The 16,732-nt window shown below is 39.6% G+C and overlaps 1 protein-coding gene across 2 annotated transcripts in view; it reads left to right on the forward strand.

Moving 5' to 3' along the window:
- gabra3 (gamma-aminobutyric acid type A receptor subunit alpha3) overlaps positions 1–16,732 on the forward strand; it is a 159,340-nt gene that overhangs the window by 74,888 nt on the left and 67,720 nt on the right. For both annotated transcript variants that reach the window (XM_028466497.1, XM_028466498.1), the window contains exons 3-4: positions 584–705; positions 7,202–7,269. In XM_028466497.1, coding sequence (XP_028322298.1) covers positions 584–705; positions 7,202–7,269 — 190 coding nt within the window. The remainder of the gene's footprint in view (positions 1–583; positions 706–7,201; positions 7,270–16,732) is intronic.

Genomic DNA, 16,732 nt, shown 5'->3' on the forward strand with positions numbered 1-16,732 from the left:
GCAGTAGTGCATCAGGAAGTGTGTTGGGGGTTAGTGGTTAACACTCACATATTAGAGGTCACCTCATTAGGGGATTCTAGCTTAATTAAAGACGCTACTCATTAACTCGTCAGCGTTACACCTACAATGTTGAGGTCTTTTCATCTCAGCATAATATTGTTCAGTGGGGATAGTGGGTAGAGTATATTAATAGCAGCGGTGGAAAGCATGGGATGATTTTCCCAACGAAACACATTGGAGTGCTTCCTTTTCAGGAAACGAGTAATTAAATCCCTTTTACTATCTCAGCTGTGAGCACAGAGTGTGTAGCTCTTTAAGATGTGACTGCAAACAAACTCAAATATTGATTAAAGCCTGAGGCTGATCACTGACGTAAGAGTTTTTTTGCAAGAGAAATACTTTGATCGACTTCCTCAAGAAAAACACCAAACTTACAGTTTAAAGAAAACACATCATGTTTGTGTACCACTCTGTAATTAAAGATGGAAATCTTGTTTTTCATTCGATATCGTGATATTTATGTAAAGGTATCAACATCGTTGTTATGTTTTTGTATTAAATCACACTACCTTCCTCTCTGTAGGGCGGATGTTGGACACAAAGACCTGCTGCCAGATGATAGCAGAGACAATATCACCATTTTCACCAGAATCCTCGACAGGCTGCTGGATGGATATGACAACAGGCTACGTCCCGGGCTGGGAGGTAAGTAATGGTGTATGCTGAAGATACATTAGATTGATATACGAAAAATAATATTACCACTGTCCCTCACTGCTCCTCGTCATCATGAAATCATGGATACAAACAATATAATAAGGAAAACATCTATGAAGCCAAATAAAATCTATTACCAATGTAGTCTACAGGTGTGACCCTTTTTAATTAGGCCACCCGTGCACCCCCACACATACATTGCTGGTTTATTTTTCCATTACTTTTTGTTTTGAACGACCATACACTTTTGTTACAAATGAATAAACTATAAAAAAAATATGTATGTATATGCACTGTATATGTTTGTATAGTGTTCTTACATAATGAAAAATCAAATGTGAAGTTGAAAATATTATTTTGTGAAGGAGGGGTAGGCACCTATATGTTATTTGAACTTCTGCCTACTCCTTTTGACCACTTTCACCGTTTAATGCGTGTATTGTACATGAAATTTGTTTTTTATGTTTCTCAAATAAATAAATACCAAACAAACAACAACAACAACAACAACAGCAGCACTTCAGAAAAATATGGTGTTTTAGGTTTGTGGGGGGGAAGTGCTGCATGAATAGCTACCGTAGCCCATGGCCTAAAATGAACTGTTCTGAACAAAATTTAATAACACAATTTATCATTTATAATTTTTTGTAGCCTCCAATCATTTTTCATCGTTTTAGTTAGTTTAGCAGAGTTGAGATTTCTGATTGCGTGTGTGTGACTTCACCCTGAACAAACCTTCTATATGTATCTGCATCTGTAGTCCCCAGGCAGACAAACAAGCAAGAAAAACAGAACATGTCATAATATACACACAGAAGTAGTCAATAAGAACACCTGACAGTAAAGACGAAGCAAACATAATAATACATCAGACAATACATCTTATCGCGCTAACTTCCAGGATTTAATCAGTGTGTGCTGGACTACGAAGCTCGCAAACGTCTTACGGAGCTAAATCACCATGGGAACTTATGCTGAACGGCTCGCCTGGTTGGGAGCAGGTTTTGCTCTGGCTTGGATCTTGGCGAGTACTAAAGCCCCGCCTCCTGACCAATCAGTTGTCTTAGAAATCGAGCTGTCCTGTAAAAAGTGATATGTGAACACGTCACTGTGTGGATCTAATCTGACAGCTGACAGGAGAGAGAATATTTCGATATCGATGCAATCCTTTCATTTACCAATGACATCCTATAGGAAAGACGTAGACTTATATCTGATGGACTGATCTACAATCAGCTGATTAAGACTGTCCTTGATTGTATGTGCGGATGAGTGAAGTCATAAATCAATGAATTACTGTATGACTTCTCTCGTCCGCGCTAATGGGACGAATGGGATGAATGGGCTATCCCATCCAATGGGTTAATATGATAAATAATATCACGCTTTTACGCATTAACAGTGTCAGCAGCTTCCTGTCTGGGTTCTTTCATTCCTGCCTTTTCTGTAACAACAGCGTTGTTTTTGGTCTGAATTATGGATTTTAATTATTCATAATTTTAAACTTAAGCAACACCTAACCGGTCGGGACCACATTTAAGAACTGTTTTATGAACATCTAGTTTTTATAATGAATGGTCAATGTAATTACATTTCCGCTTTTTTGTCAAAATAAAATCATCTGGACGTGTGTTTTTAAGGTATAAGGTCATTTATTTTATTTATGAGGTTTATCAAACTAAATTTGCTGTTATCGTTAAAACTAAAGGAATAAAATAGAATTTGAAAAAGAAGTTATCACGAGTTAATTCTCATATCTTACACTAAATGTAAAAAAATAACTAATAATAATTAAAAATAACAGCCTTTAACCTGTATTGTGGTGGTTTTTATGTTAAATCATTTTTAAGCAATCTTGGATACTTTGAAAGGCACTATATAAATATAGGGTAATATTAAAGCAGTCATACTGTTACTAGTCCACTAACTTTTTAAATTGTTGTGCTCAAAAGTTTCATTTCTACTTAATTAATAAAGATAAGCGTCTTTATGGAACACAAACATAATACCAACAACAATTACCCTTCCTGTGGGGTATCTGGTTTTATTTGACGAGTTTAGTTGTAGGCAGTTTTTATCTACTGCTGGCTCATTTAAACTTATCTATTGACGCATCTTAATTTGCTTTCAGTAATAATAGAACTTGTTTATTAAATCTGTAGATTTATCTTCCTCCTGTGTCTTCTCTCCATGTACTTTGCATTTGTACAGTCTACAAGTACATCTTTTATTTATTATCGTACAAATAGAGTAATCATGCTGTAAAATAAAAGCAGAAATCCTCCTAAAAAAAAGGAGTTTCCGAGAGTGAAAAATGTGATTTAAGTGGTGATGACAACACTTCAGCATGAACTTACAAAAGAACGAAACAAAAAAGTAACACAATGGAACAAACACAAATCTATGGTGATCTAACTATAGTGAGAAACATTTTCAACACGATCACATTTTAATGTGGCTTAGTGGTTAGCACGTCCGCCTCACAGCGAGAAGGTTCTGGTTCCAAGCCCTGGGGTGGACACCTGGGTCCTTTCTGTGTGGAGTCTGCATCTTCTCCCCGTGCTGCGTGGGTTTCCTCCGGGTACTCCGGCTTCCTCCCACCATCCAAAAACATGACCTGTTAGGTTGATTGGAGTCTCTTTCCCGTAGGAGTGAATGTGAGTGGTTGTCTGTGTGTTGTCCTGCCTAGTGCCCAGTGCATGCCGGAGATAGGAGACCCCCACGACCCTGGAAAACAGGAATGGATGGATGGATAGTATTTTTACCAAAAAATATAGATGCGACAAGACAGTTGTTGAACACACAAATAGAACTGCACAATTAATGTATTTTTGTTTAATTGTTTTTATTATTATTACTGTAAATGAAGCTTAATTTTCGATTGTGGAGTGAAAAAACATCAACCTACATTTTCTTGTTGCTGGAATTCTTATCAGACAACGCTACCTTAAGGTTTTCCAATGCTTGCTGTATTTAATCTTGTGCAATCTGCTGCTATACACTGAATAAGGCACAACAGTTGATATCAGATTGACAGCAAGATTGCACAGCGTGTCTTTATACAACACTGTGAGGATTATGGGCTTTCTCCATGATTAGATTGAAGTCTGTAATCAATCTTGCCTGATTAGCAAATAAGCATACAGTATGTCTTTGAAAATACTATTTGATGACATTTTTTCCAAATCGTCCACCTTAAGGAAAACTATTTAACATTTTAATGTAGGCGTTGCTTTTTGCTCTTTGCTACATCCTTGAGCCTGCCAATGGGGCTGAGACCCTATCAGGTCCACTGACCTGGACTGAGTGGCACCAGCTAGTAATAGAAACCACATTGAAGTCATTGGTGTCATAGACTTACTACCCAAAGATAAAGACACAATGAGGCTAGAACGTGTCAGGGCTTTCAGCTGCGTTGACAAAAATAAAGAAGTTAGCTTTTTTCAAATATCCCTCCCGTGTCGATTAGTTAAAACCAACAACTTTTTTTGTAGTGACAAAGTAGTGTCCAGACCAGGCTCAGTACATCAATGATATCCCTCTACAACACCGATTAAAAGTTCAAGAGCCGCCATTCCAAGAAGGTAAACAAATGAATCAAATAAAAAAAACGAGTAACAGGTGGCAAAGAATGGTCCACAATCGCGTGGCAAGAAAAGAGTGAAAAGTAACTAAAATAGATCAAAAGTAGTCATGAGTGGCAAAAAAATTTGACCAAAAAAAGGAAACGTGGTATATAATGTAATGGTTAAAGGTAGCTTAAATGAGCAAAATGTGGCAAACAATAGGGAGAAAGGGCAAACATGTGGAACAAACAGAGGCAAAATGTAGGGAAAAAAAGAAACAAGTGGTATTCATTGGACCAAAGGTAGCTTATTTGGATGAAATGTGGCAACAAGTGGTTAAAGAATCCAAAAAAAATTGCTAAAGGTGTCAAAAAGGACTTACCAAAATGGACAAAATTTGGTAAAATTTATTGGCATCTAAAGTCAGAAAAAACAAAAAAAAAGTTTCAAATATTTTGGCCAAAGGGGCAAAAATAGGACAAAAGAAGTTGCAAAATGGCCAAAGAAAAAGGTAAAAAAGATTTAAAAAGTTGCCTCCTTTTAAAGTTTTCTGTGGAAATAATAATTACAATTAAGACATAAAGAGCCACTCTGACTTAATAACAGTTTTGTCAGGGTTTTAGTAAATTAATTTAATTGGGCATCAATGGTTGCCCTACCCTTAAAACACCCTCACTTTTAAAATCACTGATCCACCCCTGATCCTTGAGGGGGATGTCCGTTGCCATGCCCCGCATGGTGCGCTATTAAACCTGATTTAAGGTTCTGCGTAAAATCCCCCGCTGTAAATGCACATAGGCGCACGTAGGCGTAGACACCTTCCCCTGTAACCTATCATGCACGGTCCTGGTTTCCGGGGGACCAGGTTACCTCGCTGCTCTCTCTTTGCTCTACGGTAGGGTCGGTGTTTCCTCACCCCTCGCGTGACTCTCAACCGGAGCAGTCGACAGTCCGCTCGATACACTTTTTTACTTTGTTTACGAGTTACCTATGTTCATATTGAAAAATAAAGTGCACGTTTTGAAACCATTTTAATGTTTGTGTCCAACAAAACACACATGGTTAGGTACAGTAGGTAAGTAATAATCCAGAAATAAATTACATTTTAAAATGCTTAAAAAACATAAAACATATTGTTCTGTAACCGGAAGAAAAACAAGGGCTTTTTAATGCTCATTTGTATCAACAACACACAGCAACAACCCCTAGCGGCAAGGCGGCCAATCGCATAGCGAGACGTTCCCTCTACGCAGAAATAAATGGGCCAACCTCCGCGTCACGTTGACGGCATGCCCCATGCGTAGGTTCTGACGCTGAACCTTAAATCAGACTTTACTGTCAACTTTGCCACAAATCCGTCTAAGTCCCTCTTTTATATCAGATGCTTCTTGTTAAGTATTACTGAACAACAACTTAAAGCTGCTAGCCCAGATATTTATTATTAGATAAAATCATTTCTACCTTTCATCCTTTATCCTTACTTTTTGGAGTAAATGATGCTCAGTTCATTGATCTACGAGGCTTACGCTATGATTTGATCAGATAAAAAATATCATAAATATACAATGTTTTGTTCATAAAGATTTGAAATACAAAAAGCTTTCCAATTCTGTACAAGAACCTGGTTACCACTTGTTATTACCTCTGAGACACCATCATGTGGAAGCACATCTAACTCACAGAGTAGATAGAAAGTATAAAAAAACCTGCTTTTTCATTTTCTTTTCAGCGGTATCTATTAGTTCTACTGCATGCTCTGGGACATTGTTGTTAACAGAAACGACCCCATTCCTTCTGCGCCCCAGCCTATGTCTGTGATGCAAACTGCTGACTTGTTGTTGTGATAATCATGTATATGGGAGAGCCATTTGTGTGGCCAAGTGATTAATGTGGGAGCGGGTCCCCTCTCTTCAGGGGCCGTTTGCCATAGGATTAAAAAGCTTCACCTGTGGGTGGTCGTTGTGATCTTGGGAACTGTTAGAGCCACAGATCTGTTCACTTTTAGAGAAAAGCCTCATCAGTCTCTCGAGGCCGCCCCTGTGGGAGCAGCTATTTGTCTCACCACTGGCCCATGAGCCTGCTTTACTACTTTGCCCCAGAGGAGCTGATTCAGCCTACACTGAGGATGGCCAATTTTACTCATACTGATATATGACATATATGCTAAAAAGAAACACTTGAAATCCCTGATTTTTGACGGATTATTGCTATTTTGGCATTATAGTTGGACTAAAATCCAAAAATAGCTTGAATAGGAAAAGCTGTATGAGAGCAAAGACAATACCATTCATCATTCATATCTCATATTTGCAGAGTAATGTGTCAAATTTAGAGCTTGTATCCATTATTTGACTAATTTATTCAAACCAACTCATGTGTTATTGCTGAGCCGCTACATTGCATCGCTGAGCCAGTGGTCCTGAGGGACTGTTAAAAGTTTTGGGGCAGCATAACAACATTATTTTGGGTCAAAGGGGATGCCTTCTTCTAAAAGCTAAAACTTGACCTTTGCCTGATCAGATTTCATGCTGTAGTGGACAAAAGTAGCAGATTTTCTGAACAAAACACTCTCAGGAAACATCTGTGAAGCTGCTCATAGCAGTATTTTAGCCTCTGAATTGAAGCTGAAAACTCCTCCAGGGACACATCCTTGGCTTTTGCTGTAACAAGTGCTGTTAAGCACTGCTCAAATACTGTTGGTTGAAAATCATGTAAATCTGGCACTGCAACTAGGATGGATTTGAACTTGTCGAAGTGACAAAAACCTAGTTTGAAATAACTTATCAAATAACAAACCAATGGCCACACATTCCTCACTATCTTCAGTTCTTCCACAGTATTTGCCTAACCTAATCTAACATAGAAATTTGGTGAGTTTCTGGTGTCATCTCGCACTTTGACGTTTCCTCTTTCCACAGAGAGCGTGACAGAAGTCAGGACAAACATCTTTGTGACGAGCTTCGGGCCCGTGTCAGACACAGACATGGTGAGTATTGAATATTTTTCTCATCTCTTACTGTATCTAGACTGCTTCATTTGACTTAGACTTAGTTTCCTTTCCTCTTTGACGCCTTTGACACGTCACGTCCTTTGTCAGAAGGCATCACAATCCATCAAAAAGCACAGCAGAAAATGGGGTTTGATTTTATGTGAACAGAATGCCAGTTCAACACAGAGTTAATATGCAGAGACAATCCCTGACAACCTAACAAAGCTGTGTTTGGAGTGTGGGGGTACCACGAGAGAGACTCTGGTTTTCCATTTCTGAGTCATTCCCGCATTAGTTTACCTTTTATGTTTTGTTTCCATTTAATCGGCTTTCCATAATGAGATTTATTTGTTTTTGCTTTAAAATGCCAAACATTGAGTTAAAGCTGCAGTATGTAAGTTTTTTTTGGCATCATTTGGTCAAAATCCAGAATCATCTTTGAGCATGTGTTCTGAGTGCTAAGAGAATCTCTTCTCCTTCTCCTGGCCCTGTAAATTACATTTATAAATCCAGGAGCGTGACGCTGGACTTCAGCCAATCAGAGATCTATCTACAAACACATGTGCTCCATGGGCTGTTTTGGGTGATACTATTGACTGCTCGACTGAAGTCAGGCATGTTCACGTACCAAATACAGTGGCGGATGTTCCAGTCAAAGTCCACTTTGTGAATGTCCGCTCAAGTATGTTTAAGCCTTTAGGCACAACAGTTACACAGCAAATCAAGCGAAAAAAAAAGGCAGACCAATGTGGAGAAGCAATAGTTTAAAGGCACAAACATACTCGGGAGGAACAGACCACTTTGTGTCCATGCAAATCTCCGTGACTGCAGAGGGTCTGCCCCACACACTGGTTTCAGAGGGAGAGTGATAACAGACGGGATAAATTGTGTGTAAACCTAAGAGAAGCTTATCCAAGGTGAAATCATTCTACAGGCTGGATGCGGAGTGGTGGTTGTCAGTTTGATCTGCTGTTTCTGGGATTACAGCCTCCTAATAGGGGCTCTCTGGCGGGGACGAGCAGCCGCTGTTCAGGGCAGTCACTACAGAGTGATATGTGCATTCATGCCAGAGTCTCTAAAACACCAGAAAACTCTCCAATAACACAAGATAAAGTCCCTACATTTCTCACTATGTCTCTATGGAGAAAAAAGTCGCTAAGCTTTTGCAAAATATACCGGTAAGGGAGTTTGAGTTTTGTGATAGATTAGTTTAGAGAAACTAATTTGCCATCAAGTTGCACGGTTCACACATACAGTCCACAACGTGACATTACAGTTCATACAAATGCGAATCCCATTGACAAAATTTTGAGCTTACACAGAACAGGTGTAGCAACAATTCACAGGTGTTCATTAAAATAACGAACAGCTGCCGGAATAAAATACCTTCTGAGCCATTCAGCAGAACACTTAAACATCACCAAACGCTCACTAAAAGGAGTTGTTAGTTCATTAACTCATTCAGTGCCAGCCATTTTAAATATTTCTACCTCCTCAGTGTGAGCCATTTTAGAGCATTTTGACTGATCTTTAAAAACCCACAGAATATTTTGTACTATGACAATCCAGATTCTGAAAGATTAGACTCTCTACTTTCATCAGAAAAAATATTTTGTTTCTAGCTTGTTTTGTTCTTCCGTAATCAGCAGTTAAACAGAGGCAAGTTTCACACAAATCACCAGTTTGTGACAAAAAGCTGAGAAAAACGGCTTTTTCTAAAAAAATCTATTCGTGACTTTGAAGCATTTTTTTTTTTTTGCTTTACCTCAACATTGCTTTCCTGCTATAAAACTACAAAAACAATACTAAGACCAGGCTTTTGATGGCAAAATTATTATTATTATGCTATCTCGGTCAGAATTGAATGGATTTCTTACTGTATTTTGGCCTTCCTCCAAGTCTCTCCCCCGTCATTCTCCACACACACAACTTCCTCCTCATCCCGGACATGCCGAGTCTCACCACTTGCCCCGTTTTTTTGTTTGTTTTATCTCACCATCGCCACACTCTCAATAGTCCACTTAGTTCCACACATGCTCTGGTCGAGTGTGCGCTGCTTTGAGCTGCTGGGAACTTCAGCATCAACTCTCGTTGCGCCATTTTCTGTCTTGTAAACTCCTTTCCTCTCAGTCTGACCTCTGCCCATCACGGGTGATCTCTCATCCAAAGGTGCAAGTTAGATATTCACCGGAGAGCTTTGTCACACCGTGTCCGAGCAACCCCAGCCGAAAAACACAATTCACGTCTATAGACGTCAATGGTAAATGGTAAATGAACTTGATTTTATTTAGCGCTTTATCACCACACTGAAGCAGTCTCAAAGCGCTTTACATAACACCTCATTCACCCAATCACTCTCACATTCACACACCAGTGGGACAGGACTGCCATGCAAGGCGCTAGTCGACCACTGGGAGCAACTTAGGGTTCAGTGTCTTGCCCAAGGACACATCGACACATAGTCAGGTATTGGGATCGAACCCCCAACCTCTCAATCAGAAGACGACCCGCGACCACCTGAGCCACGGTCGCCCGTGGCACTCAGTGAGTTAAAAGGGCTTTGAAGAAGAAGGCCTTCAAAGTTTAGCACAGTTTTCACTTTAGTTCCAGTTCCAATAGTTTGTGCGAGATTTGACGACTTTGTTTGCCAAAGTTGCTACACATTAGAGCACCCGTTTTACAGTGAAAAGTTGTGTATAGATGTGATATTGACATAAAATAGGTCAGTGAGGATTTAGTCTGTTATATAGCTTTTCCAATTCCGGTCATAATTCATTTTGAAGTCATATTACATCATATTTTGTAAAATAATTGATATTTCTGTCTCCTTGTCCACCCTTTCATGATGAAAAATTGCATTTAAATGCGTGATATTATACCAAAACATGCATGTGAGGGCATATTCCTTGTCATGTTGGAATATCTACTTGATTTTGTTTAAAAAAATATAAAAATAAAATGATGAAGCAATAATAATAACAGGAATTTCGTGTCCGTAAACACACAACAGAATATGCAAACCCTACACAAAGAAACCAGGTCAAATTAGATTCACTATCTGCTTGCTGTGAATCAAATCCAGCTGGATATAGTGTATTATAGTGTTGGACTTGCATCCAACCAACTCCTCCATCGACTTTAGCTTTGTAACTCACAGCACGACACAGCTTCAAACCCGTTTGTGGTGTACTTTAAACTCCTTATGCGTACCTCCTCACCTGTCTTCTTGATGTCGCCTCTACAAAGTTGACTCTGCATGATCTTGACACCATAAGTCCTTCTAATTTATTTTTAACATCACCACTTAGCTGCTTTTATGCTCCCTTCATCTTAGCCATCATGCTCTATTTGGTAATTCCAAAAAAAAACGTGGAACTTTAGACAAGGGCAGCATTTCCCCGACTACTGAAACTGACAAAAGTGATATGCTAAACTTTTATGGTTCTAACCCAGATCTGCAAAACAAATCGGATACTTTTAATTGTTTTGCACTTCTCCTTTCTTCTTGGATGACCTCTTTTAACCAGCAGCGGCTGAATATGCTTTCTGTTTCATCTTGGGACCCTATGCAGCATTTGACATGTCTGAACATACAGCGCTAATTGACCGCTTCGGGCGCTGGGTGGTTTCTCTCACTCCACACCGTGCCAACTCAGTGGTCCATGCGACGTTGCAGGGTCATTTTATTTTGAAGAACTTTGAGCATTTTGCTGACGCGGGATAGCGGTTTCAGTTTGAGAGACAGCAGAGTGCTCAGTATCTGTGGAGCAAGTCAACTTTGTGGATGTTCACGAGTAAGGAAAGCAAGTCCATTTCTTTTTCCGTGGGTGATTGTTTAAGTCGAATAATGAGCTGCTACATTGGCAAGCATTTCACAAAGATTGACAAAAACTTTTATAAGTTCTGTACTTAGCTTAAATCCACTGATATTTTTCAGTCAGATGCTGTTTTTTTATGACTGCAGTTTTGGGTGGAATGCATTCCAGAGTAGAAGATATTTCCACAATGTATGTTATGTATTTTGTTAGATCCCGAAATGCAACAATGACCCAAAATGTAACAATAATTCAATTGTTGTAAAAAAAATCTTTTGATAAAACCGTAAATCTTACAACTGGTCAATAATTTAATAAGATGCTGAGCCTAAAACGCAAACACTTTTTGCCTTTTTATAAATATAAAAGGCAAAATATGTAGACGTACACACATACATGTATTTTTGCATACACATTTATTTGTGTATGATATTACATTTTACATTGAAGCTATAAGCTCATTAATCCATAAACCTCAGACTCACTCTATGATGTAATCAAATTTTTACACTAGTAGGGGAAATATATTTTGCCTGCCCCATAATGTATTAACGACAGCAAAAAAAGTTTTACGTTTTGGGCTCAGCATCTTATTACATTATTGACCAGTTATTACATTTTGGGTTTTATTACATTCTTTTTTTAATGATAATGTGGGTCTTGTTTGATAGATAAGTCTTTATTGTCATTGTATAATCACACAAAGTATGACACAACAAAACTGGACCCCCTTGATGCAAATCACATTACATTCACACACAATATATAAAGTCTGACACCTTGTTATCTTAATGAGACGACTTGTGTTCAATAAGGTTATAAATGAATTGAGTTCATCCTGTGTGATGATGCTGACTTGCATCTTTGAAGCACTACCAGTTTAAATCTATAATGCATTGCTTCAGCTCACCTGAATGTTAACTAGCACAGCTCCACGAACAGAGCTAAGTGTGTTACGAGGTGGAAAAATTCCTTAGATGTGCAGGATTGCTGAATTCAAAGACTGACGTCCCTGCTGTACAGCATGCAGGTCAGCAGGCGTTTGTGAAGTGAGTTAGAACCCCTGCACTACATTCTAGCAGCCATGCTTTGGTAGGTGAGCGTGTCAAGGCCACATCTACATAAACACAGAATAATGTTTCCTACTAACATTTTACAAAGTCTGAGTTTCTCATCAAATGGGTCTGCACTAAAACCTTTTGGTAACACGTAAAGGTTTATACATAAGGCTGACATTACGCTGTCATTAGCATGAATAAGGTGTTATGAAGGCTGTCATTAAAGGTGACATATTATGCTATTCATCTCCATTTGCTCTAAGAACCCCAATAACATAGTATTTGAAGTTTATTTTCACAAACCCGCCTGTATTCTGGAGTTTTAGCCTCTGAAAAGTCACCTTAGTGGTTAGTGGTTAGTGTTTGGGCTGTTTTTATTGGAATGGGCGGGTTCTAAGATGTGATTCGGCTGGAAATTGTCCATCTGATCTAGCAACACTGATTCCTGATTTTACTTGTGACGTCACAAATGTAGAACATTTATAACGGAGCAATTTTCTCTGTGTTATAAGACCTACACAGACCACAAACAAACGACTGGATGGTTTTATTTCACATTTTGTGTGCTGGTGGACACTCAAGTTACCTCATATGTGATCCAAAAAACTGCAAAAGTAGATTTTCCATAATATGTCCCCTTTAAGTGTTGTTCATTACCCTAACCCGAACCATTCGTTACCCTAAACCCTAACTCTAACCTTACCCAACCCTAACCCCTAACTCTAACCCTAAGCCTACGTAACCCCACTAGATCTTGCCACCTAAACCAAAAAATGCCAACATAGCTCCAAAGGTGTCATCATTTGGCAAACAACACTTAATGACTTGAAGTTAATGCAGCAGTTTCATCTGTTCTCTCTTACAATAATTTGAGACATTATTCTTTCAAAGTAAAATGCTTCACAGTGTTTTCTCTCTGATAAGGCAATGGCAAATACATTTATTTTGTTGTGCTTTGGTTGTTATACTCAATGGTAATTAATATTTGTGGATTATAACTTGTCTACTTCGGGGCACTCAGTTATTGGCTTTTGATTAAAAGAAAGTGAAACATAATGCCCCCGCGACCCTGATTAACAGGAACAAACGGGTCTGAAAATGTATGAATGGAAACATAATTCTGCGTTCACACCGGACGTGGCGCTAATTGATATTTTAATTTATATTGATATTATTATAAGCACGATATCACAGGGGACAATATTGTGTATATCGATATAGTTCATTTTGCATTAAAATAGCAATGCATTCATTTTCATTGGCCTCAAGTCCACACCTATTTCTCCTCTCCCTCTCCCTTATCCATGTCTCACACACACAGCCACTCTGCTCCGCCTCCCTCGTGCTGATGAAACAGCCCCCCACCCACCCCCCCACTCACCTCTGCAGCGACAACATGCAGACAGAGTCGGCCACCAAAGAGTTGGTTTGTAAATGAAAAAGAATTATGGTTCAACAATACAGAGGTCTCCACGGGTTGTAAACAGCTTGTTACCGTCACACTGCACGTTGATTCTATGCAGGGGAAGCTCAAACACTGCTTATCTGTCGTTTCACACGGGACGGTAACAGAAAAGTAACATAAAGCTCCTCCATGCGCTCAGTACAAATCAGGAAAAAGGCAGGTCTGACTCAAATCTGATCTTACGTTACCATGGGGCCCTTAAAGGGACAGTCCTCAGAAGGCCATCATTACAGCGTGTGTGTTTGTGTGTGCGTGTGTCAGTAGTGGTAACTGTTTATATATTCTATATTCCACTTTGAATAATAGTATCTGATGAATTCACAATTATCAGTAATTGATAGTTAATTATAATACATTTTAAAAAATGTACAGCACTTTGTGACATTTGTGTGACATTTTGCATGTGGCGTTAACTGACTTACCTTATTTTAATGGTTTGCCTCTGAAAAAATAAACTAACAGGTACGCTATGCTATAATAGTTAGTTAGGGGAAATCCCAATTACATCACAGAGAAGACATCAATATATATTGAGTATTGCCATTCTGGTTCCAATTGTATGCATCAAACCATCATCTCAAGTCAAGGGCAAAATTCCAAAATGTATATTGTGTATCGCGATATACCTTGAAAATATCGAGATATTTAGAAAAGGTCATATCGTCCTACCCTAGATGCGGGCACCGCACGAATGCTTCCGCAGAATTGAAAATAGTTTTCCCCATATTCGCTTCATATGTGCGTCTGGAGCGAATATAAAAAAGGCACCAACCAGAATCCCTTTCTTTACACCATCAACTATGGAGGACCCCAGTATAATCTCTGCTCTACCTTCTGTGGAAGCTGAAGAGCCGTCAAAACGCTCAACTCCGACTTTCCTGGATTCACCAGGTTAACCAACGATGCATCCAACTCGTTGATTTTCACTGTTTGCTAAAGAAACTGCGCCTGTATGATGTCCGCTTCAACTCTACAGGTTCACATTTTTTCCCATTATTTGTGACATGAAATTCATTTCACGTGTGTGGATTCTTTATACACAAGCTCACATCACATTCTATAAGCTTTCCCATTTTGCAACATATACTTCATACTGACGTCATTGACAAAAAGGACTGATTGGCTTTCGCACCTGCGCATCACTCAAAACATTAGCTGGAGTTCAATATTTTCAACTCAAGCGAATGGTGAATTTCTATGGAGACCCAGACATGACATGGTAAAAAAAATACTCATTTGTGTGCACGAATTACTAATTTGTGGCCACGAAATAAGTATATCGTCCGCATTAAATTCTAAATCGTGGCCACAAAGTAGTAATTTGTTGCCATGAAATAATACCGCGGCTGTTGTAAACAGGAAGTAATGTGTTTTTGCCCGTTGTCAACCCTGATTTTATTGTATCTTAAACATTTCTACAACCGCCATGATTAATGTAGTGGTTGTTGCTTCATTTTCGCGGAGGATGGATCGGTACCGTGTCCCGATCAGGTTAAACCGACAACAGGAACTCAGGCAGACACTGACGGTTTGATGCAGGTTTTATTCAAACAATAGTTCGTAGGTTGACTGGTATGAGCAGAGCCTCCCGAGCGCACCAAGATGGGATACGACCCGTACAGGCTGGAGGAAGAGCTCTGCTCATGCTCCCCTTCTGGACACACGGACAAACACATTGTGCAGGTTTCTAACTGCGGTCCAACCAACCATGGACTGACTGAACCCACTGTAGTGAAGAAGTGAACCGACCCCTGCCAGCGTTGTTCACCCATACTTAATATTTAACCCCCAAATCAAATCAAATAAGGAACCTTTGCGCACAGCAGACACCGCCCACTGTCCTGGTCCTCCAAGGAAAACGAGCGCTCCTCCAGCCACATCAACCGGTCCTCCCTTTTCTACTGCTGATGGACTCAAACATTCATACGACACACAATCACTCTCTGATCTACCGATCACTCACACCCATACGACCCATAAAGAACACGAGATGCACACAGACCAGCAGGGACACGTGCACGCACAGGCACTGACAATGACGCGCACGGAGACAGACGGATGACACCCACACATACAGACTATACACCTGAGTGCACACACACTCACACACAACTAACTGTCACACAAGCACCAACACTAAACTACCTAAAGGGGCTGAGACACTGCCAACTACCTGGTGGAGGGGGGCACCCTGTCGCCCCGTTGAAGCTATTTAAAGTGTTTTTTTAATGAGACATATTGTACACTTCTTTATTGTTTCATCAGATTATAGTACAGATTGTATATGATAAAATATGAACAAGCAACTCAAACGTGCTAAAACACTTCATTTCCTGTTTACAACAGTTTACTTTGCATTGAAAAGTCTGGTGTTGCATGTGATGCGTTTGTACACACAGAGCTACATACACTCTAACACTTTTAACAATTGGACAACATAAATAAAAGCAACACAGTATCCACGAGGGCAGCTCAGCACCTGTTCCTCATTGACTGCTTGCTACAGCAACAAGTCGCTAACCACCAGGAACGTAGTATTTTGTGCGCAAGAATTAGTATTTCATGGCCAAGAATTTGTATTTTTTTTTTTTACCATGTCATGTCTGGGGCTCTGTACAATTCACGGAAGCCAACGCTCTTGTGGCACGAATCAAACCGCGCCACCCAACAGGAGAAGAATTTTCCTCTTACCACGTCTTCCCATTGATTTTGTATGTAATCTGGCTGCACAAACATTTCACGCCACCTCCGGTGTGAACACAGTATTAGTCCTCTCATCATGTCAAACTGCTTCTTGTTGAGTGCCAGGCCCCCTTTTCCATTTTTGGTAAATTTAACCAAATATTAACTATTACAGAAATAGACGGGGTCAGCATGTGGCTTTACAGCCTCGTATGCAACTCACTGTGATACAGCAACACTAATATAAGCTGCAGCCGTTTGTCTGTTGGACTAATCCACAGGGGCCAGTCTTTGCTCCCCGCAAACATCAATAAGCCATGGCTGCTCTCTCACTAGTTCAATCTATGTCTTTCTTAGTCCACTTTTGATTCTGACCACAACAGATTGGGAACACTTCACAGGATCTGTAGGCTATCCATTAATTTATTTTCATTTAACCT

This window comes from Gouania willdenowi, chromosome 14 (genome assembly GCF_900634775.1).
Source record: "Gouania willdenowi chromosome 14, fGouWil2.1, whole genome shotgun sequence".
In the NCBI taxonomy this organism is placed as follows: domain Eukaryota; kingdom Metazoa; phylum Chordata; class Actinopteri; order Blenniiformes; family Gobiesocidae; genus Gouania; species Gouania willdenowi.